Raw genomic sequence first — 23967 nt, 5'->3', positions numbered from 1 at the left:
AAATAGTCACCAAATTAATGCGTTTCTATCAGAGGCACCTGTAGTTCGATCCCTTTCCAATAACTTATAAGGCATGTCATACATAGGCGGCGGAAGCGGGGGGACGGGGGGGGGGGACCTGTTCCCCCCCCTAAATTTTTAGTTGAGAACCTTTTTTTTTTTTTTGCTTTTCATTTTTTTTTCCTGCGTCCCCCCTAAATTTGTTGTTGTCCCCCCCCCCCCTTAAAATTTTGGTTGATAAACTTTTTTTTTTTTGGCCTAAATTTTTTGCCTTCCGCCGCCAATGATGTCATCACTCAGATTTTTAAATGCTATACACATTCCACGATCCTAATAAATCTGTGTGCATCTATGTTTATCATTATTTTATAGAATTGCCTCTCTGTTATTTCACATCAAATTTCGGTAAATTTCGAATTCTCTGCTTGTTTCAACCATGGATCCTATGTTTCAACATAACGTAGTTGATAGCCCCGGACCGTATTTACCATGTTTCCTCTCTCTCTCTCTCTCTCTCTCTATTTTTATTTGCCTTCACTTCTCCCCTCACAGTCATTTTTTTCTTTAAAAAAAAACCTGAAAAAAAAAATCAGATAAGTATGATTATGTAGCCTACATAGTAGGATAAAGAGGAAAAGCATGCATAGGTAGAGATAGATCTATTTTATTATTCCATGGGCTGCTCAGTGTAGACCATTCAATTTCCTCATACTTGCAATTCTTCTCCAAGTCCGCTATTCAGTATACAAGCAAACATGGAGTATCAATGGATTTGTAAACTATGTCACAAACCTAAAAATAAACCATGACGTATTCATCAATACCGAAATACTATCAGTGTATTTTCTGGTCTGATTCAATCGAGAGCTGAAGTGATCAACGATAGTACGCCATCTACGACGATCTGCGCACAGCGTCGAGATATTTCCTCGATCTTGATGCTCAATCGTAAACTCGCAAGTCGTTTAATCGTTTAAGATCATGATAAGTCACTCTCTGAGCACCATCATCAGGAAAATATATCGACATACTGTCATATCAATCTACAAAGTTACATACAACATTCGAGTTGCTAGCATATAATTACATAATTCTAGTAATGGTAAGTTGTGAGTTCATATTTCAACGAACCTCATATCATACTTCTTCTCCAGCTATCACGCTGCAGTGAAACAAACGAAGTTTTTGGAAGATGAATAATTTTTACTCACTTTTGTTGACGATGTACCTGCATGATTCCCATCCAAGACTATTATATAGAGGAACGGATACCAGTGAATAATGAACGCAAGCAAGATCGCTTATAGTCCACTGGAATGAAAAAGAAATGTAGATGGGATTACTCAATATTTTACATGAGTATAGCCGAATTTAATAGCAATAATTTTTGGTTTTCCAAAATATATGTTTGTGTTTCGTCTACGTCATCATCACCATCATGGGAGATGGAGAAGAGAATGATCTTTTGTATGGGGGGGGGGGGTGCAAAAATAGATGTCCCCCATGAACAAAGGATAATCCTCTGCTCCGTCGCCAATGATCACCATCATCTTATCATCGTCGTCATCAACATCATAACCTTTGTCATCATCATTGCCACCACTACCATCATGATCATTATCGTCGTCACCATCATCATCATCATCGTCATCATCATTATAATCATCATAAACGTTATCTTCATCATCATCATCATCATCATCATCGTCATCATCATCATCTTGTCATCATCATTATAATGATCGTCATCGTCATCATAAACGTTATCTTCATCATCATCATCATCATCGTCATCATCATCGTCATCATAAACGTTATCTTCAGAGCTGCCAAGTTGTATTTTGCATTTTCAGTATTCTTATCCCCCAAAATCAGTATTTTGACAAAAAAATCAGTATTTTTACCGTGTGAGATAAATATTTTGTATTTTTCCCCAAAAAAGTGTATTTCATAATAAAATGCTGGGCGCACTCGCCCATCACGGCGCTCAAGCTGCATGCAAGCTAAAATGTGCACTGCTCTTGCAGATGAAAAAAAAAAACATTGAAACTTGTGTATATCTCACCCTGGTTTTACAAAATGATTGAAAAAAAAACAAACAAGTTACCTGAAATTACATTGATCTAATTACCATATTTGTGTACGTTTTATGAAATAGAGACATATAGAGATGATTTTTCTCAATAAATTTCGATTTTGTAAAAAAAAAAATTTGGGTTGCAAAAACGTACTAAATGCGGAAAAATCGTACTACTTGGCAGCTCTGTATCTTCATCATCATTATCAGCAGCATCCCCAACATCAAAACCACCACTACCACCATCATCATCAAAATCGTCCTCATCATCATCACCATCATCATTATCCTCCTCTCCATCATCGAATTTTGATTCTAATCATCACGATCGCAATCTTTTTTGCCAACAGACCGCCCCCTACAGACACTCCCTCTTCCACCCATCCTGCTCATATTGACCTACCTCTGGTCTATTTTGAGAGAAGATACCAACACACGACCCGGGTTGGTTACCATGAGCCAGTAGACCAGAGCCGAATAGTCGAGCTTTCTCCCCCACCTGACAGTAAGTGATAAATTAATGAAAGTGAATAAAATGAATACATTTTAATGCTCACCAATCATATCCGATTCAATATAAATTACGGTAGAGGAAGTGACCAACTGTTGCAAGAATGCATTATGTCAAGAACAATTCATATAAGTGGAAAAATTGTCACGGAGCCCCCCCCCCCCCCTCCCACTTCTCCCGGGAGGATAACTCAACTACAATGTATATTCAGTGTCCCTTAAAACGCGTCGGTAGTTTTAGTGGGCCCATTTTGGTTAAACACGGGTGAGGTTAAGATTTCAAAAAGATACCAAAAAAATCGGAAAGGAGCTACCAGCATGATTTATTAGGGGTACTTCACAGGGTTATATTTTTCTTGGGGGACAATTTTCAGAGAAAATTCGATAAGGTATGAAATTCGTCACTAGGCCTTGATTTTTAAAAATTTCTTCACAGATGTGGATAAAAATAAAGTAAAGTACCTGAAATTTTCTCCCAATCAATTTCCCTTGACCACAAAAATAAAATTCTACATCGGGCAAAAATCAAATTAAGTCTAAGATACTCATCAGTTTTTTTTATCACTACTATTATTGCTACCAAAAATACATGAAGTTACAACGTCCCAATCGCTCCTGTCATACATGACTGTGTAGCCGGCGTATACCGACTAACGTTTGGCAAGTCATTTCATGATTTATTCCATTTCTTGGTATCAAGAATTCCATTAGCTAATACTACAAAACAAATTATTGCTTGCCATACACACGTTTACATATACGCTGGCTAAACATTGAGGTGTGGCAATCCCTTTACCGCAGGTTTATTTTGACATAATGACCTAATTAATAGCATGGCCCCGGGAAGTGGGGGTGCTGAAGAACCCCCAAGATTTTCCTTGGGGGCGCTGCTGCATGCTTGTGTTATTTCCCATAGGCAGCACCCCCTGGAATTCTGGAAGCTGTGAAAAAAATAGATAAATATAACCCAAATAACCTTCATCTTTTAGTGAAAACTTTTTTCTTGTCTTTTTTTTTCTATTTGCTTTAAAAAAATTTCGGGACCAATATGACTTCCATTTTGTAGTGATAACATTGTTGTTTTTTTTTTGCTTTTAAAATTTACATCAGAACCCCAACTAAAAAAAAAAAAAAATTGTTCCAAGGGACCTGTCTATTAGAAGTAACGTACTCATTTATTGGCACTAGGCCTATTTTCTTCTTCCATTTCAAAAATTTCTACATTTTTCGTAAATATGAATTCGTACAAAAATCAGTTTGTTATGAGGAATATAAATATGTACATGTTAGGTTTATAGAAGAATGCGTACACCCTAAAAGCAAAGGCTTGTGGCGGGATACGCCTATAGACATAAATACAATAAACAATACAAAGAAAAGACGAAGGGCTAGAATAAGGGCTGGTATGAACATTTGCTTGAATTTCATACCTGTGAGTACGTCATCCATTCATATGATCTATTAGGACCGGTCCGTGCTCCTAAAAAGTTACCATCATCTACAGAAATACAGAGAAAAATTAAGAATGCTTTATCATGAAACAGTGGTTTTAACCATATTACTAGTACCGTGTAAGAGATAGAGAAAGAAAGAGATGGGGGGGGGGTGCCGTGGGGGCGGCACGGGGGTAGTTAAAGGTGTGTAACTTCTATCAACGAGTATGGCAATCTTGTCAAACCATTTCGGATTTATGAGCGCTATAAAGTTACCAATGTTTATTGTTGAAGGGCCGAATCATGAACCTAAATTCAATTGACAAATTTATTTTCATCAAGTGGACTTATTATCATGATAATATCTAAAAATAGTGGTTCAAATTGATAACAAATATAATAAATAAATATTGATTTTAAAGTGGCCAAAATTCATTGAGATAAAACTGTATTTGAACTCATAACAAATCGAACAAATAAAACAAATACCATCTAAACCGACTTCAAAGAATCTCCAAGCCTTGATATTTTTAAATGCAAACTAAAAAAAGATGCCAATTTGTCAATACTCCACACCAATAAGTCAAGCTAACACCTAAACCAAAACTATAAAATAACCTAACCTTTAATTACCAATAAATTTGTCAAATATTACTTATTTAATTTTTATTTAAAAAAATGACACTACAACATGCTACAATTGACTACGACATGTGCACATACCATCAGGGAGGGATCCAGGATTTTCCAAAAGGGGGGGGGGCACATTTTTTCGGAGGGAAAATTTGACAAGCAAGCAAAAAAGAAAAGAAAAAAGAGGTCTTCACTTCCAAAAGAGGGGGCACACCTCTGTTTTAATGGCATTTTTACCCCCCCCCCTGGATCCGCCAGTGCCTACCATGTTCCTCTGTTCATTTTGAGTTTTATTTGCACCTCCCTTCTCTCCCTCTTTCTTTCCTTTGCCTCTTTTTCCCCTCCCTTTTATAATTTTGTAAGTACTTTTTTTTTTAAATTCATTATTATTATTTTTGTTATCTTCGTAATTATTATTTGAACTACTTTCTCTTATTTTTGTTGTCGCTTATTCGCTTTATTTTGATATTTTGTAGATTACTTGTTTTAAGCTCGTCTTTCGTGTCTGTCTCCATTTTTGTATATTGTTTTGTATATAATTTGTTAATTAGTATGAAACTAAGTTTAGGGACTTGCCTTTTAAACAAGCTTTGCTTTTCTTGGCAAGTCCCTCCGTTCATTTCCACATTCTTTTCATAGATAAAATAATTGCAACTAAAAAAAAAAAAACACACACAAAAAAAAATGTCATACGCATTTTCAATGTCTAGAATAGATGGTACAGATCAGGGGCGTCAAATATTAATGACGTCAAATATTTGCATACTTTATCATGACTATTAGTAGGCCCTATACAGTGCGTCCCACAAAAAAGTAAACCCGTTTTCAGAGATTGATTTCACAATTATTATTAAACATGTTTTTACTATAAATATGACACTTATGGTAAGAGTGGAATCTCATCTTTAATTTGAGACCAAAGGCATAGCAAACTGTTCACTCATGGCAGACTACAAACAATAAATATTGAGGCTTATCAGAAACGATTTGCGTAGAAACTCACGAGTGAATGTGAATCCACTCTCATTTCAGGGATCAGTGAGATAGCACGGTCGTCGTATCATGAACCATCCTGTCCAATTTTTCTCCACACCCGAATTTAGACTATATAAAATTTCAAATTCGTCTTGCTCATTAATACGTGATGAAGTGTTCGTCTCATGTTAGGTATAAAAATAGAGGAATTGCTGAATTTCATTTACATGAAATATTTACATGAAATATCATTTGAAGGCGAAAGAAATGAGAAACCGGGTTTCCTTTTTTTTTCTGGGACGCAATGTATATTTAAAGTGTAGTACGAACTTTTTGTTGGACCTGAACTCCATTCATTCTTGGCCACTCGTTATACAGGGCAAAGAGGGAATTACATTTGAAAGTTCACGATTAGCAGATGGTTCCCTGACATTTGCTCCGGCGACAATTGCTCCGCTGTAGATTCCACACATTAATGGAATGACCAACTTCAACCCTGGATTTAACACTAGTATACCCTATCCTAAACCTAACATAAAAACCCTATTGCAAACCTAACCCTAACCCTTTATCTTAAGACGATATAAATCCCGGAGCAATTGTCGCCAGAGCAAATGTCGTGTCACCCGGTAGGGGTGAGACGCCATATCCATCGTAGGTTCACGACAATTTACGTTGTTTGCTGTGTAAACATGGCAGCAGAAGTTCAAACATGAACACGTTTATGGAATGATAAATTTTGATAATTGACCCGCGCTTATCATTGCAAGTACAGGTATACGATGATTAATCATATTTTCAGTAACTGCAGCAATATATATTAATAAAATAATACAAGTAGAGAAAGGAGCATCGGTAGCAAGATGAACCAAATATAACTGACATTTGTTTATTTTATTTGATTTTGCTACTATTTTTATTTTATTATTTTCAAGGGGGGTGATTCTAACTCGTTAGTATGTGATAAGGGGAATCTGACAAGAAAAAATACAAATCTCAAGTCCACAATACTTTGTGGGACGAGTGAATAGCATTGGGGTATTGGAAAGGGTTGATACACAAAGTTTGCAGTTAATCCACAGAAAACAGATATGTCAAAAGGACTTACAAGGACCAAAAATGAACACATATTCTAACCCACATTTAAATCTATCACTCTTCACTGCTCATTGGAATGTTTATTTCTAATAAGGAGCTGCAACAACTTGCTAGATATAGGGGTATATACAATTCACGCAGATCGCAAGACAACCGCAGTCAGAATGTTCAGATGGGGGCTTGGGCCGCTTGCAAAAGAGAAATGGGAAGAAAAGAAAAGGGAGACGTGTGAAATATAATATATTTCGTGGAGCGTTGTGGCCCAGTGGATTAGTCTCCGGACTTTGAAACAGAGGGTCGTGGGTTCGAATCCCAGCCATGCGTAATTTCCTTCGGCAAGAAATTTATCCACATTGTGCTGCACCCGACCCAGGTGAGGTGAATGGGTACCCAGTAGGATTTTTCCTTGAACGCTTTAGCGCCTATTAATATGGTGGCTCAGCTACAGCCGGGTTAATAATATGATACCAAGTATCAAAGCGCAGGTGAGTATATGTACATATATAGTAACTACGCTTTATAAATGGACATATTATTATTATATAATATATTTTTTTAATATTAAAAATAAATTCCAGTTCTGTTAACGATCTCAAAATAACTTTTTACAGAATCTAATATAATGACCACCCAAGTGTCTGTTTGTATGAATAAAAAATATGTGCCAAAGGATTCTGGAAGAAATTGTGTAATTGCTGAGAAATAAGCAAAATAAGCGCGGATTCGGTCACTTCCGTCGGGTCTTTATTCCAGCAATAATAATACACTGTCCCACGTGTGCCTATCTGTGTTGGTGATCTTCAGTGTGAACATTTTTCAGCGTAGATTTCAAGATTTCACAAAGTTAAGTTTATGTAACTGTACCAGATCTAGATCCGCGATGATATACTGACAATTGAGCCTGGTTTTACAGACTTTCTCATGAAATCAGTGTTTACTGCAACTACTGGCATTTCTCTTTAAGTCAAAATCTATCACAAAATGTGATTTTTGCTTCCCTCGCTCGCAATTTTTTAAAAGATAATTTTTGCCCGATACTCCATACCTAACCCTTTCAAAAATGTTGGCTTATTATAAGCCATTGACAGCAGTTAAACCGGCGAAACGTAATAACACCGTAATGGATCATTTACAAGCAGGCGCGGTAGAGCAAAGTTGAAAAGGGGGGGGGGGGATAATAATAATAATATGTCCATTTATATAGCGCAGTTACTATGTGCATGCTCAACTGCGCTTTGATACTTGGTATCATATTATTGCCCCGGCCGTATAGCTGAGCCGCCATATTAATAGGCACTCAAGCGTTCAAGGAATAAATACCGGGTAGCGAAATTATTTTTCCCACCGAGTTCTGGACCAACATATGAATATTCATGACTTGCGTCTTCGGATTAAGAGTACGCATGCGCGTGGACTTTGCCTCGACCAGTGCCGGTCGTAAGCATTCACGTTCAGTTGCTCAGAATGAATTAGCATCGCCAAATCACCGGTAAACTTACATAGTTACATAGGCCTTATAGGCTTAGATCTATATATATATATATATCCAATTCTTAAACTCTTATCAAACTAGCTGCAATGATTGGCAAATGGCAAGACATGTGCTAGGCTAGGGCTAGCTTGGGCTAGCGCATTAACTTTATCTCAAATCTGGACCTGTCTAATGCCTAATACTAATAGCCGACTAATGCCATGGTTAACTTTGATCCGGTAAATTCAGAACTTTACGTTTGATTTTATTTACCATGGTTTAATATGTCTAGTCCGTATACAGAACCAGTCTTAGATCTAAAAAAAAATACATTAGTTCTAGTCTAGTCTAGTCTCTAGATCTAGACTCTGATCTACGCTGTATCAGCATGGAACAACTAGTGTACCAAAGGGGGGGGGGGCAGACTGCCCCCTGACGATTTACAACTGATCCAGGGGACGTGCCCCCCCCCCCTTTGAGAAGCCAAATTAATAACTTGTAATGTCAAAATGCAACAAAAAAAGACTTATGTCCCCTCTTTTGAACGTTAAAATCTTTTTTTTTTTTTTTTTTTTTCAAATTTTTTTCAGCTTAGAAATCATTAATTTGGGGTGAAGACGGGGATCAAGATCACTGACTTTAGTTTGTGTCTGACGTTAGAATACGTTCCATGCACTGCAGTGGTGTAGCTAGGATTTTTTCCTGGGGGGGGGCACTGGGGGGTCCTTGCTTTTTCAGAAGGGGGGCACCGGCCATTTTTTCCGGTGTGTGTGTATGTGTCACAAGTGCGGATCGGACTTTCGCCAATAGGGGACGGGGCCCGAAATTATCTTCACCTATATTTTCCCCGATCAGTCACTTCTTAGTTTTATTCTTATAAAACAACATAAACATGAAATAATCTCATAAGCCTTATATTATTATGGGCAATGGTATGTGTGATCCTCAACAAGATTCGTATGTAACAAGATGGTTACTGCAAACGCCAAGCACGAGCAGAAATTTGTATTAACTGTTCTAGCATTATCGAAAAGGGACCGGTTAAGGACTACTTTCAGTTACCCACGAAGACGGTATATATTTCAATAATGCGAGCGCGAAGCGCGAGCAATTTTTGCCATTCCGACCTAAAAAATTGTCATTCTAAGCACTTTTTGTGTTAATAAATGGGATAGGTATGAAACTAAACAATTGATGCGAGCGCGAAGCGCGAGAGGAAGAAAATTGAGATTTTAGACCTAAAAGCAGGACATTCTATTCATTTTTGTAATCATAAATAGGATATGGTTAATTGGGTATCATTAATAATGCGATCGTGAAGCGTGAGCAGACAATTATTGATATTCTGATGTGAAACTGGATAATTTAAGTACATTTTAAATAAAGAACATGCAGGCTATCGCGCATGTTTTAGATTTAGACCTAGAATCTGGGCACTCTGAATACATTTGTCTAATGGAACATTTATGGAATACACGTAGACATTATGGACTTGGCAAATCAAACAATGTGACCACGCTGCGTGAGCTTAAAATGCTGATATGTAGACCATAAAACATACATTTTACAGAGCACTTAAATTTGTAAATGAAAAAAAAAATAATGAAAGCTCGAACGAAGTCCGAGCTAAAATATGTTTATATTGACTTCAAAACTTGCTCCATATCAGCCTATTGAGCAAGATATGAATCTCATCGAACAGGCAATTCTGGCGCGATGCGCTAGCAAAAATTTTATAAAGTAACATGAAAGATTTTTTTTTCAAGTCTTCCCCTCACATTATTTCATTCACTCGCCTTCCTCCCCTTATTTTCCTCTTCTTTTTTTTTCTTCTGTCTTTATTCTTTTTTTTCTTTTCTTCTTTCTCCCCCTTTTTTTTTTTGCTCTGCCAATTTTTTTCTGTGGGGGGGGGGCACACCAAATCTCAGGGGGGGACACGTGCCCCCAGGCCCTCCCCCTGTAGCTACGCCACTGATGCACTGGCGTACCAAGGATTTTCCAAAAGGGGGGCAAATTTTTGTAGGATATTTCGTCCGCGAAAAAATGTGACAAGCCCCCCCCCCCAAAAAAAAAAAAAAAAAAAAAAAAAAAGATCTTCACGTTCGAAAAAGGGGACATACGTCTTTTTCATTGCATTTTTACATTACAAATTATTAATTTGGCTTCTCAAAGGGGGGGGACCACGTCCCCTTAATCAGTTGTGACTCGTCAGAGGGGCAGTCTGCCCCCTCCCCTTTGGTACACTAGTGGTTCCATGCTGATACAGCGTAGATCAGAGTCTAGATCTAGAGACTAGACTCGAACTAAGATAATATTTGTTTAGATCTAGGACTGGTTTTGTATACGGACTAGACAAACCATGGCAAATAAGCTAACATTTGTCTAAACCTAATTAAACGTAAAGTTCGGAATTAACCAGTTCGAAGTTAACCATGGCATTACTCGGCTATTCAGTGTTGTAGTCAAGGCTCAAACTTCCAAGGCCAAGGCCAAGGCATGGAAACCCAAGGCCAAGGCCTGAAAACTTAAAGGCCAAGGCATTTCAAACTTACTGCGCTAGCCTAAGCAAGTAAGGCCTTTGTAACTATAAGGGTACCGGTAATTTGGCGATGCTTATTCATTCTGAGCAACTGAACGTGAATGCTTACTACCGGCACTGGTCGAGGCAAAGTCCACGCGCATGCGTACTCTTTATCCGAAGACGCAAATCATGAATATTCATATGTTGGTCCAGAACTCGGTGGGAAAAATAATTTCGCTACCGGGTACCCATTCGCCTCACCTGGGATGGCACCTTTTTCTCTTAAAACAAAGAAAAAATGACTTATCTACCACTCACATGACTCATGAAACTCAAGTCGGACTATTCTTACAAGTTTTTTCCTTCATAAGTAGTAACATATAAAAATTAGAATATTGTTTTCTTGTTTCTTACTAATGATGCCGTTTCTTTATGGGAATTTGCCAAAGTATTGCAAACGCTGGCTGTTCCTGTTTCCGAAATCATATAATAGAAACACTTGTTCCAAAGGAAAGGAACGCCATCAGAATATTAACACACTGAACATTTTGAACAAACTAGAAAAGAAAAGGGCCATTTATCAAAAGTAAATGAAGGCATATTAAAATAGGGCATTTAATTAGAGGTAAAAAGGGATGGATTTCATTATCAAAAGAAAAAGAAGTAGCGAAAGGGGCAAATCATATTTTGAAAGGGATTATGCGATTAAAGGATGCATTTGCATCAGGCGCCCATCGGGCAGGAAAATAACTGGCCCATATGAGAAGGTAAAGGGGGCACTCGTTAACACATAAAACAGGCCCTTCTCGGGTGAAAGGGGCACTGAGAACACGTTCGTGAGGGGCACTTTTCTTGGGTAAAAAGGGGCACTGATACGAGAAAGAGCACCTATAAGAAGGCAAAGGAGCACTTGCTAACGGCATAAAACGGGTCCTTCTCAGCTGAAAGGGGCACAGAACACCCTAGAGAGGGGGCATTTTGGGGGTAAAAATTGGCACTTTGTACGAGTAACGGCACTTGCAAGCACCCAAAACAGGTCCTCATCAGGTGGAAGGGGTACAGTACACGTTCGTTAGGGGGCATTTTTCTTGCGTAAAAAATGGCACCTTTTTAGTGATTCAAAAAGTGCGGAGGGCACTGTGCCCCCCCCCCAGGATCGCCGCCCCTGTTTAAAGGCCTACTTACTTGATACTTTCAGGCCTCTTTTGAAGGCATCATACACCGTGGATACCTCGCTGTAGAATTGACTGGGTTTATAACAAGTCTCATTGATGTAGGATGTTACACGGATTCGCTCAGGTCCCTGGTAATATATAAAAATAAATGATAATGTAAATATTAAAAAAAACTCGCTTGCTGAGCAAGAAGTTGAAGAGGTAGAAGAACGGGAGAATTGATTGCGGCCCCTGCATGACTGGTCGTAAATATAGTAGCAGACCATTAAGGAGAAAGAAAAAGAAGAAGAAGAGGAGGAGGAGGAGGGAGGAGAAGAAGAAGAGGAGGAGGAGGAGGAGGAGGAGGAAGAGGAAGCGGAAGAAAAAGGAAAAAACAAGAAAAGAGGGAGAACTAGAAGGGGAAGGGAATAGGAGGAGGAGATTAACATCAGTATAAAATAATACATTGGCATAAAAAAAACTTATTTTATTTTGTTCACACATTTATGCGCTGACTTTATAAAAAAATACATATGTACACAAACAACGTGTTTCACGGTTAGTTGGTTTTTGTGACCGATCGGGGATGTTGATTTTTTTTTTTAATGTGTAGATTTTCATTTTTTTCTCAATTTTGAAAGGAAAATCGCAAATTTTGGAACATTTGAACTCTTTTATTTATAATGTTTGCGTGTCGAATTTTTAAAAGAAACCCTAAGCCCCTTGGGGACTCCTTCCCCTAAGAAAATCTGGATCAGCACTAGCTATTTTCATGTTTAATGGCCAGTTTTGAATACATACACTGTTAGAAAATTTATCCTTAAAATAAAAGAAGTTCCTGCAGCAGAGTCTCGAGAACACCTGTAATCTTACCAGATCATGTTAAATTACAGGAAATTGGTATTTGGTTTATATGGAACCTTACAAATTTCCTTTAATAAAACACCCTTTTCCCCTTTTTAAACAGACCTGTTCTGTTAAATCGCAGAAAAATTTCTGTTTTATGAATTTACAGAATGATTCTGTCATTGCTTTCTGCAAAATCTTCTTTTTTCTGTAAAATCAGTTTTTTTTAACAGTGTATGTAGAAAAAGCCTCCCTTACCGGTAATACAATGGATTGCTGCGAGAGATCAACGGTGTTTCTTTCTGGTGTGGTATTTAACGCGGTAACACTACTCAAAGCAGCACGACGCGGTAAGCATTTTGCCGCGGTTGGAAGAGCGGTAAGTTTGGTGCTATGGCGGGCGGCATAGAGGAGGACGGACGATAGAGGCATGTTGTAGGAACAAACTCCAAGTTCAAGCACTCTAGTTGTCAAGCTAACAAAACACCTGTGTGAAAATATGAAAAATATTAAAATCATTAGAATTACATCTATCTGTACATTTTTAGAATGAAATTCATTGATTTCTTCCATATAGATGGTGATTTGAGAAAGCATCAGCAAGGAAAATGAACAAATCAATGAATATTATTGTCATTATCAGTGGCAGCATGAAGGAGAAGGGGGATGGGGCATTCCCTCGTGAGCTGGAACAGTTCCACCTCTTAGTTGGCCCCCCACCCATAAATCTGAAAAATTGAAAAAGAAAATATACGGTAAACACCCTTGCGGAAAACTTTACTTCGCCCTCAATTTGCCCCCCCTTTCATTTTCAAAATCTTGGTGACGCCACTATTATCAGAATCATTGTTGGAAGAAATGTCTAGTACAAGTTTATATAGTAGATGATGAAAGTTCGTTGTATATCGGCATTTGGGAATATACATCCGCTTTAAGGGAGGTTCTGCATTGTGTTATGTGATAAGACATATCTATTCAATAATATATCAATACCCAATAAAATTATTTAATCAATAATTCTACACGAAGTATACCAGGAAACCATTTTGTTTACCTCCAACTTTCTTCAAAAAGTATATTACACATTCTTAGCTAATGACGCATACACATTTTATGGGTTTTATTCACTACATTTCTCCTTCTCATTATTATTACATGGAGCTAGGTCCACTCCCCCAGTTCAGAGTAATGTTATGACGTACAGATAGTTTTGGTCAAGGGCTCAATATACCTATCTTTTCTATGCTCTTCTTTCTTCTATCCCTTTTCTTCCTCCTTTTTCTCCACTCTCTTTTCTCTTTTCGTTCCTTTTGTTCACTCAGTAAAAAAATCATAGGGGGCGGGTCCCCGGATCGCCCCTTGCGTCCACCCTCCCCCGTGACGCCACCACTAGCCAAATCTCATTATCAATGAAAATAATCTTTCTATATATGCTTAAAATAAAGATACACAAATTTGGCAAATTGTTGATCGACAGAATGATAATAATACCATCAACGCAGATAACGGATTAACCAGAATAACCCCACGCAGCAGCGGTAAAATAGCTCCGATGCGAAAGACAATTTATCATATTTAAACAGCTGATACCTCTGAAATCATTCAAACTAATATATTTCATATCTTTCTGCAGTTCTGTGGACGTTAAACTAAAATCAGCCTAAACTTTAAAAGATATTTTTGTGTATTCCTATTTGCAATTTGCTCCTTTGTGTCTCTAAAAGCCGGGGGGGGGGGGGTGGGGTTCTTGCCCTTCCCCACTCGTGGACCTACCCCAGCATCGCCCGTTGTGTTAATGCTGTTATCAAAGTCAAAGGCATGACAGAGTGAACTAAAAGACTCCCTAAATAATAATTCCTGAAGCAATCTTTATCGGCAAAACGTTTACCCTTGACAGAAGGGTAAAATCGTTAAAAAAAAACACATGAAGATTGTTTTGAACATTGTTAGTAATGGTGGAGGGATGTGCCCCCCGTCGCAACCCCTGACTGCGTGAGGCTTGCCCGAAGTTGCCCCCTAAAAGTGTAAACACTGTGTAAATATTGTCATCAACATGATCAAAGTCATCACAAAGTGAGCCAACTTCCTAAATATCATTATCATATCGATACCACTCCAACCAAATTTGCTCTTAACATTTCCGTCAAGCATAACAAAAGTATGAAGATGTTTCGTTGTTAGCATATGTGATGAAAACTAAACTGACCCGATTTGGAAAAATAAAAGTGAAGGGGAATAGTTACCATTTTCTGCTACAAAATAAAATGTTAAATACAAGCTGAGTTACTGTATGAATTGGTCAGGTATTGTTTGCACGTAGAACTTAAACAAAATGTTCAATTTCTAAAGTGTTGACATATTGCTTAAAACTTGAAAATTGTTGTTTATTTTTGTAAACATTATTTTGTTTAATCTCTCTTTTTTAAATGTTAAAGAACAACATTTCATACAGTTAATATGAATATTCTACATTTGGATTAATTTTGTGTATTTTGTCTATGAACAAGAAATTTTGATGTTTTATTTTGTTCGTACACACGGTCAACGCGGTAAAAATGCTGTTTATACAGATTGGTTACCTCCTCCAAGAAGTAATAATTTCACCGGAATAGTGCGAATCTTTAAAATTCAATAACTTTGTTATTTGTTATCCGATTTTGATCAAATTTTCAGCATTTTGCTCTGTGAATTTTACTCTATCTATTGAGATATAAATATTTCCAGCCTGGACCATCCCTTTAAAATCTGAAGGTCACTCATCATGATCATAATGGTCACAGAGGCATACACTATAAATTCTGTTGTTTTGTAAATCATATAGCAGTCACGTATCGTGTCAATTGTATCTGTCGCCTTCTTATCCATCCTCTTATCTCTTTCCAATGTGTGTATTGTAATCATAATGATTATTTACATTCTTATTCCTTGACATTGTATGTCCTTCTCACACACGACAAAGTCAATGAAGACGTAAAGTTTGTGCTTCAAGTTCATGTGGGCTATGATGACACAGTTACACAGGTGAAGTCGACTCTAGACCGATCAAAGCTTTTATGTTATTTCCAATAACATACCATCGCCTTCGGTCTGACTGGGGTTAGTTTCGTTAAGATTACCAAAACATTTAACAGTATGCAATGTGTTGTTACAGAATTCGACAGTGCTCTGACCCATTGACCGGCCAAGGAATGGCGGCCAGGGGTGGGCCGGTGGCAATTTTTTTTTAAACAACTTAATGATCTAAACCTATTTATAGGCCCTATTTCTGTTTTACAAAGTCACGGGGGAGCGTTTCACGACCTACGGAGGATTCAAGAACATAGAAAATCTATTGTCAAATGTCCTTCATGACAAAGAACTACCTAGAAGTCTTTGTCGAAAATTGGTGAATCAAAACAGCAGTTTCGTCCTTGACAAACGACATAAAAATATTTACAATGTTTCGTCAGCTCCGAAACTAAGGGCGAATCTGCTGTTCCGGTTCATCAAGCTGTTCTTTGTCATGTGACGGGCATTTTCAATACATTTCTGTGTTCTTGAATCATCCGTACGACGCGGAGCGATAACTCCTTATAAAATTGGTAAAACATCACAGACAAATCGATTCAGCAAACATTCCTCAGGAATGGTGTCAGGTGTCGATTCATTTTTTACTTGACTATATTATATGACACTCAACCTATAGGCCTAAAGAAGATAGAGATAAAGTCATGGTCGTATAATTCTTTCTTATCATTTATTCCCTATAGCTGGAGGGAATAATAGGCGTATAAACTGAAATAATGGGTCAATGGTATATAAGTATAAAAGGCACTGGCGTAGCTAATAGATGGGGGCACATGACGGTCTCGCCCCTACACAAACAAACAACAAAATCAGTGTCCAAGAAACAAACAAAAAAAAGGGAAAATAAAAAGGGGGTGTGGGGTGGGTGGAAAAAAAGTTTATCCGCCTATGTGAATAAAACAGGTTAGGAGATTTAATAGAGGTCTCCATATATCATTACCAACTAATTGAATGAGAAAGAGAGACGAGTTTTACGATAGACAGCAAGCTCAGTATGAAACTGTTTTCTCACAATAAAGCAGTTAGTTCAGGCTAGAGGAGGCAATTGAGGCCTTGTTTTTTTTCATATATAGGGGAGACCGGGGTTAGTTGGAACATTTTTGACGAAAATGGCTGTAAAATCCAAATAGACTTTTTTCGAGAAACAATCAATATATTAGCTTGAAGCATATATCTAAGGGCTTCAAATGTACCCCATAAAATGTTTAACTCTATTATGGTTACTGAAAAAAATCCACCTTAAACAAGACCATCGCAAACGTTCCAACTTACCCCAATACGGGGTAAGTTGGAACATGGTATGGGGTAAATTGGAACACTGCATGGTCAATTAAGAATTATACTAAAACTACTTAAAACTGTAATATTACATGGTTTTAGCCTATTTGCTTTATTTTTTTCAAGTTCAAAATATTTAAAGTGTGGATTTGTTGAACTTTATGTTGTCTATTATAGAGCCACTCACGCAAGCAGACTGTGTAGTAGAATTCCGCATATGTGGGTGCGTTCGATTTTACATGCAATTAAAGTGTACTATCAGCAATTTCATGTACTTCTGCATCAAATTTACAAGACAAAAATTAATTGTTTATATTTTTTTCATTAATCAATTATGCAAATAAGCATATGAAATTTACCCTAAACTTTTTTTTGTATGTTTTTGCCTTTAACTCTATTTATTAAGCTAGTAGAATGCTAATTTTTGATGAGAGTATCAATTTTCACATTTATAACAAATATCCACAAAAAATTGCAAAAAATATAATTTCTCATGTATTTTTTTTTATTTGTATTTCTTTGTTTTTTCGAACCTTTGTTTTTTCTGATGAACTTTGTCGGGACTCTTTTGCGATCATAAATAGCAGAAAATAAATCTATTTGAACCAAAAAAAGTAAAAAATAATCATACATTTATGACTTTCAGTTGAAAAACACAATTTGCATTGACCTTGTACATGGAATCACATTTTTTAGCAATTTTGGGTCCTACATGCACGTACAAAATGTTGCGTAATTTCACACAGGCATCGCAAATCTTGTCTCAAATGATGCGCAAGACTTGAAAGTAAAAAGTCAGCGAGCAGTGTAGTAAAAAAAATTCGCACGATGGCGTAGTGACGAAATTTCTCGAGGGGGGGGGGGGGGCTCAAATTGAACCCCACCAGTTTGATAAGGGTTAATGTTGCATTAGGGGCCTACAATAGGCCTTAAGTGCACACTCAGACCTAACTGACAAACAAAATAAGCATGGTATACAATACATAATTTTATTCAGAAGAGTGTGAAATACTTTATATATTTTTTTCTCATATCCAATGTTTTTATTCATAATTATTTTTGGTGTAAGTTGGAACATGTTCCAACTAGCCCCTTCAATTTTGTTCCAACTAACCCCGGAGGCCCATTTGACGTTTATAAGCTTACAGCACAAAAAAGGGACTTCACCATGGCATATTAATAAACTCATTTTTCAGCTTGGTACAAGTGTCTATTATACCCCCAAACTGGCCAACTTGATCTATAAACTTCTCTGAGATAATAAAACATTTCTGAAAGAGAAAAAAATTACTCAGAAGGTCAAAAAACTAAAATTCCTTTCTAACTTCACCAGGGTTGTTGCACATGTGTTGTCCGTAATATGGTGGATGGCTGTTGATAATGACAATAAATTGAGGGCAGTATTGCAGAAATTTATTTAAAGGCGTTAAAGAAAATAACAATGTTTCAACTTACCCCACGTTACAACTAACCCCGGTCTCCCCTACAATATTATATTTTGATGGTTTCTTGACAATTTGAGGGTGCTGATTCCGAATCTGAATGATGCCATTCGTGTAACCTGGCTTGAGCATTTCCCGCAAATTGTCAAAATCCAATATGGCCGCCAAAATATACATACTACCCATGAAAATTTTATTTTTTATTTCATTTTATTAGAACATATTTATTCAGGTACAAAAGATCAGCATAAAATTGTTTTTCATCAATGAACTGATGAAAATATAATACAGAACAACTGGACCTCGAACCTCTACAAAGTATGGTGACCGCGCTTTTTCTTCAATTGCCCCTTCCCTTTGGAATAAGCTACAAAACATCTTACATTCATATAGTGCCAAGTCTGTGAATCAGGCTGCGTTTATGCGACCTCAAGCCAGAATCATGATTTGAATCATGATTTGAATCATGATTCAAAACACAAACATGAATCACAATATCACAGAATCAGCGTTTAGACGACCTTCATTCCAATGCTGTTTCTCCTCAGATTCGGGCCAATCCAGTGCGCATCACTAGTGCGCAGTTTGACAGAGGAAGTTTTTCGCACGTGTTTCGGCTCTCGAAAATTATTTTGCTTCCATCAGAATTCAGTCTATACCTCATTTTGTTTACTTCTATCATAAAGGGTCCATATGCTTCTATTCATCTTGTTAGTTTATCCAAAATGGTGTTCGGAAGTGAATTTCAGCGTAGATCCAATTTGATATTGATACTGTATACTCAACAACAACTGAGATCATTGTCTGTCCAGTTAATTCATTTACTAGAACTTGAAGTTGAAGACATGACCAAAAAATGAAAAGTAGTGGACGATGCGATGACCAACACAGAACTTGAACATGACAAGAAATTAATTCATAGTATATATCATGTACATACAATGAGCATATAGAGCGCCTTGAGCTTGGCAAGAGTCAAACCGAAAGTAGCCCGACACAACAGTGAGGTCATATAATCATGATTGTAATCACGATATCGTTTATTCGAACATTTTCGTACGTGATTCTGCAGAAACGTCTTTCCAAACGCCCCTTTTTTCGTGTTTCATGTTTGTGATTCTAATCATGATTATATTCAATTTCGACTAAACGCAATCGTGATTCTGCAGAATCATGATTCTAGGGTAAAAAAGTGGCGGATAAACGCACCCTCAGTTCAAAACCCTACTCAAAACCTACCTGTGTATGATGTTTCACAGTTGTGGGTCGGTCAATTGGAGGTGCACAACAGTTTTGATTTTTGATTACTAGTTGCATCAGCTGTGTCCTTTTCCCCTGCCTCATTTCTTTCTTTCTTTTCTTTTAATCCCAAGTACAAACCATAAACAGAACACAGTGCGCTTAGAAACACCAGTATAAGCGCTTTATAAATATAATTATTAACAACATAAATCATCATATCATACATGAAACTAAAATCAAAATCTGACTTCCGAGTCAAAAATATATAAGCAATGCTTGGTAACATAAATTAACAAATATTAATACTTAAATGATAACATGAATAAAACTAAAATATTCAAGTTATCAGAACGGATCAGTTACTAATTATAAAACTACTAATTGTATAATTTATTCACTGATAAAAAGACCACTGACATGATAGTAATGAAATAATTAGTGGCAACAATAGGAAATCTACAGACAATTGGGTAAACAATAACAATAATGTATTTCTAAAACTATAAAATATTAAAGAGATTACATCGTTACAAGTAATAGCAATGTACTATCGATGTTATAGAGGAATAAGGGAATTGTATATTACAATAAATAACTTAAGAGTAAGGGTTATAATAGACAAAAAACATTGGATTTATACTACCCGGAAAGAACTGATTCAACTGAAGGGTATAGGAATGTGGGTAATAACATGAAATGTTAGGAAAGATGAAAATATAAATGCATTAATTCATATATGCTCGTAATAATTGTGTATGACAGCCAATGTGAGGTGAAAATTGACGTAGTATTATAATACATTTTTAAAGGATAATTTGAAAGAATTTACTGAAACTGCATAAGTGAATCGGGTAAATCATAAAATATAGAAGAAAAAACGAGGTTTAGTCCATTTTCTATGGGGCCTACTAGCTTGGACGACGTCATTGCCATTCACAGAGGGTAGTAGTATACCCTCTGTGAATGGCAAGGGGCCGCGGAACCGGGAGGGCTGGGGGGGGCTTCAGCCCCCCCACTTTTTTCCAAAACCGTGTACAAAAACGTAAAAATGACCATATCATTGTGATTTTTAGCATGGTCAGCCCCCCCCCACTTTGAAAACCGTTCCGCGGCCCCTGCCAAGGACGTCTACCCTGTGTCAGGCGCGGATCCAGAGGGGGGCACGTGCCCCCCCCCCTTTTGAGAAGCAAAATTAAAATTTGTAATGTAAAAATGCCATTAAAACAGAGGTGTGCCCCCCTCTTTTGAAATTGAAGACTTTTTTTTTGCTTGTCAATTTTTTTCTGGTTCGAAATATCCTTAATTTGTGGTTGAAAACCCTTTTTTAAAGGGGGGGGGGGGTGGGTTTGTCAAAATTTTCCTCCGAAAAATTTGCCCCCCCCCCTTTTGGAAAATCCTGGATCCGCCACTGCCCTCTGTGAATGGCAAGGACGTCGAAAAGGAAACCCTCAACTCTCATTGCTTGCTCCGCTGTTCCTTTGGAGCATTAGTCAACTCAACTGCTTCGAGCAAGCTGTGAAGATCACCTTCATGCATTGAACAGAGTAGACGTCGACGGTAGAAAGTAAAGTATGGCGGTGTGCTGTACTACAGACAACGATCAATGAATCCAGGCTAATAATATTACTTAGGCACGTCACGTATGGGCGTATGGTATGAAAAGAAGAACGGAAATAAATATGGCATATTACATGTACATAACCAAGATTAGTGCGGTATAAAACTTATGCCTGGCTTTAAAGTAGATCTAGGCCTAACGTTACATCTCCATGAAATAACACTAAATAAGGCCCGTAGTGTAGACAGGAGCCTATAATAAATATTATTAATAACAATTCTAAATTAGATCTAGATGTAGGCCTATAAATTATTAAATCTAATATAATATGAATAGTCTTTTCAGAATCTATAATATAACGTCAGCGTGGATATACTAGAGTACCGGTACCGGTATTAGCTTTAAATTTAGACAATCAATCCTGCAACCGTTTACTGCATTCCAAACTCACAATCCAGGCTCACAATCATACTGAAAGTTTGTCTTCTTACTCACTCAGTCTCACAGTACAAAACAAGATTAATTTTCGAACAAAATACTAGGCCTACTACCGATACAACATGATGATCAATTTCAGCTTTCCGGCAGTAGGCCTAGGCCCTAGGCCTAATTTTCGTCAATTAATGGCATGCATTTGGAACTATCTTGCAAAGTTGCAGACGGCTAAATCCTTGACCTTGATCTAACCAAGGATATTTTAGGCGATATCTCCTTGGTCTAACGTTGAGTCTAAATAAAGTAAATTATATATCATCCACGATTAGAGTTTTAGACATATGCTATGACTGATGCTGATGATTGATAATGATATGTAACTGTTACTGTTAGACAGCATGCACTCACCTTTCTCCTTTTTTGGTGGAATTGTGTCACTGAGGGAGCCAGCGATGATTGTATGTTCCAGTGTTTTATATTCGAATGTTTCCAATCTCGGTGTTCAACAAACAAGATGCAAAACGATGAACTTCACTCTTGACTCTCTAACTGCATGTACATGTATCTACAATTGGCAAGGAAGGTTTGAACTTCCACCACGCGCGTGAAAACGAAAAACGTAAATAAACACAATGCAGGTTACAGTAGTAATTTTCTTCGCTGGCCGGAGCTTTGTGTACGTACCGTACACGTGTGTTGTAAGGTATCGACCGTGCCTCCGACGAGCCTCTCTGTAGTCTATGATTTGAGAACTGTTGTTGATGTTCTAGCTTATTATGTATCCTCGGTTTAATATTAAATTACAGTACCATAGAATTACCCCCCCTAAAAAACCTTTAACTCTATGGTTATTACTCAAAACATGTTTTAACGGACTGAGTTTGTGATACAGTACACAACAGTATTTTTTTGTGAGCAAAGCGAGCGCCGAGTGATTTTTTAGTAGGCCTATCTGAGCGTGTATAAGTTCAACCATGACCAACCGCTACCTGTGTTATCCATGGATGGAAAAAGTCAACCAGATATTAATGGGAATATCACTGTGATGTATTTTTTTTCGGAGAGGGTACAGAGTAGGAACTCTATGTCTTTTTTAGGAGAGAAGCGACATGGATGTCTTCTTTATTCAATTTTTAAACCCCAAAGTCGTAGATTTGAAACCCACTCACAGGCGTACTGATGGGGCGGGGGGGGGGGGGGGGGGGGCTGTCTCTGTCTGGTCCCCTTCAGTTATAAGACCAAGAAAAAAATAATAAAAAGGAGAAAAAGAAAGAGAATGGAAAACGAAAGGATTATAATAAAGATAATATCATGGTTAACATTGTGCAAAAATCTATCACAAAAGTATAGATTTCTCATTTCAAAAAGTCAAAATTTTTCACTCACTTTTTTCTAAATTTGTAAACATATTTTGTGTGCCTCGATCCTCAACGCCACTCACCCACTAAATGTAATTTCTCACTATCTTTCGAGGGGGAGGGGTCTGAGTGGGACCACCGCATAATCAAATTGCAGCATTCTAAAAAAAATGTATTACAGGATGAGTTTCCCCAAATGATTGGGGTAGTTGTGCCAAAAAGCACACCTATTGCACTGCCCCCCCCCCACAAAAAATATGCATGGTTTGGCTCCTTATGCATGGGGTCGGCAACTTTTTTTATACAAGAGATATTTTATTCTACATCTTTGATAAAAATATTTTCTCTGATTTCTTAAACACCAAAAAAGTGAATAGGCCTACATATCTCAAAAATATAATTACGCAAGTTGAACATTGAACTCTGTTCCAAAATTTGATTAGATTTATAACGGCCGTGCTCATTAAATTTCATTTCATGGTGGAATACTAATTTAAGTCGATATTGGTGTTATAGCTGATATGCCTATCTAGATTCACATTTCACACGGATCATGTAGACCCGGTCCGTGCCCTTTAACGAGGCTGCGAAAGGAGACTATTATAATGCAGGACACTCGTCCAGGGTTCAAATGGAGGAAGTCGCAATTGTAGATCTCAAAACGGAACGATTTTGAAAGTCAGACCACAGGCGGATATCCAGAGGGCCGAGGGACCCGCCCCCCCCCCCCTCCACCTATTGGCGGAGCAAAAAAGGAAAAAAAGGCAGAAAAAGGGAAGGGAAAAGAGAGGGGGAGGGGAGGAGAGGAATAAAAAAGAGGATGAAGACGAGTGAATAAAATAAGATGAAGGGTGTATAACAAATCGTTTA

At 37.5% G+C, this 23967-nt stretch overlaps 1 protein-coding gene across 1 annotated transcript; it reads right to left on the bottom strand.

Moving 5' to 3' along the window:
• Window positions 1–122: 122 nt before the first annotated feature.
• On the bottom strand, window positions 123–22388 carry LOC129281700 (long-chain-fatty-acid--CoA ligase 1-like). The gene is made up of 6 exons (XM_064113360.1): window positions 22148–22388; window positions 12977–13205; window positions 11904–12021; window positions 4018–4085; window positions 2481–2576; window positions 123–1311 (listed from the first exon to the last, which is right to left on the bottom strand). Exons 2-6 carry the CDS (start codon window positions 13148–13150, stop codon window positions 1204–1206), a joined length of 564 nt encoding a protein of 187 aa, XP_063969430.1. The 5' UTR covers window positions 13151–13205; window positions 22148–22388; the 3' UTR covers window positions 123–1203.
• Window positions 22389–23967: the final 1579 nt, after the last annotated feature.

The sequence above is a fragment of the Lytechinus pictus genome, chromosome 18 (assembly GCF_037042905.1).
Source record: "Lytechinus pictus isolate F3 Inbred chromosome 18, Lp3.0, whole genome shotgun sequence".
Taxonomy (NCBI): domain Eukaryota; kingdom Metazoa; phylum Echinodermata; class Echinoidea; order Temnopleuroida; family Toxopneustidae; genus Lytechinus; species Lytechinus pictus.
Note: the sequence above shows the minus strand (reverse complement) of the source record. Positions and strands in the feature narration are given on the sequence as shown.

Coding starts and splice junctions, on each gene's coding strand:
- LOC129281700 (XM_064113360.1), bottom strand. CDS start 13,150: ATGCCTCTATCGTCCGTCCTCCTCTATGCCGCCCGCCATAGCACCAAA. Junction 12,022..12,976: donor AGCAATCCATTGTATTACCG/GTAAGGGAGGCT, acceptor ATATATTACCAG/GGACCTGAGCGAATCCGTGT. Junction 1,312..2,480: donor TCTCTCAAAATAGACCAGAG/GTAGGTCAATAT, acceptor TTTTCATTCCAG/TGGACTATAAGCGATCTTGC.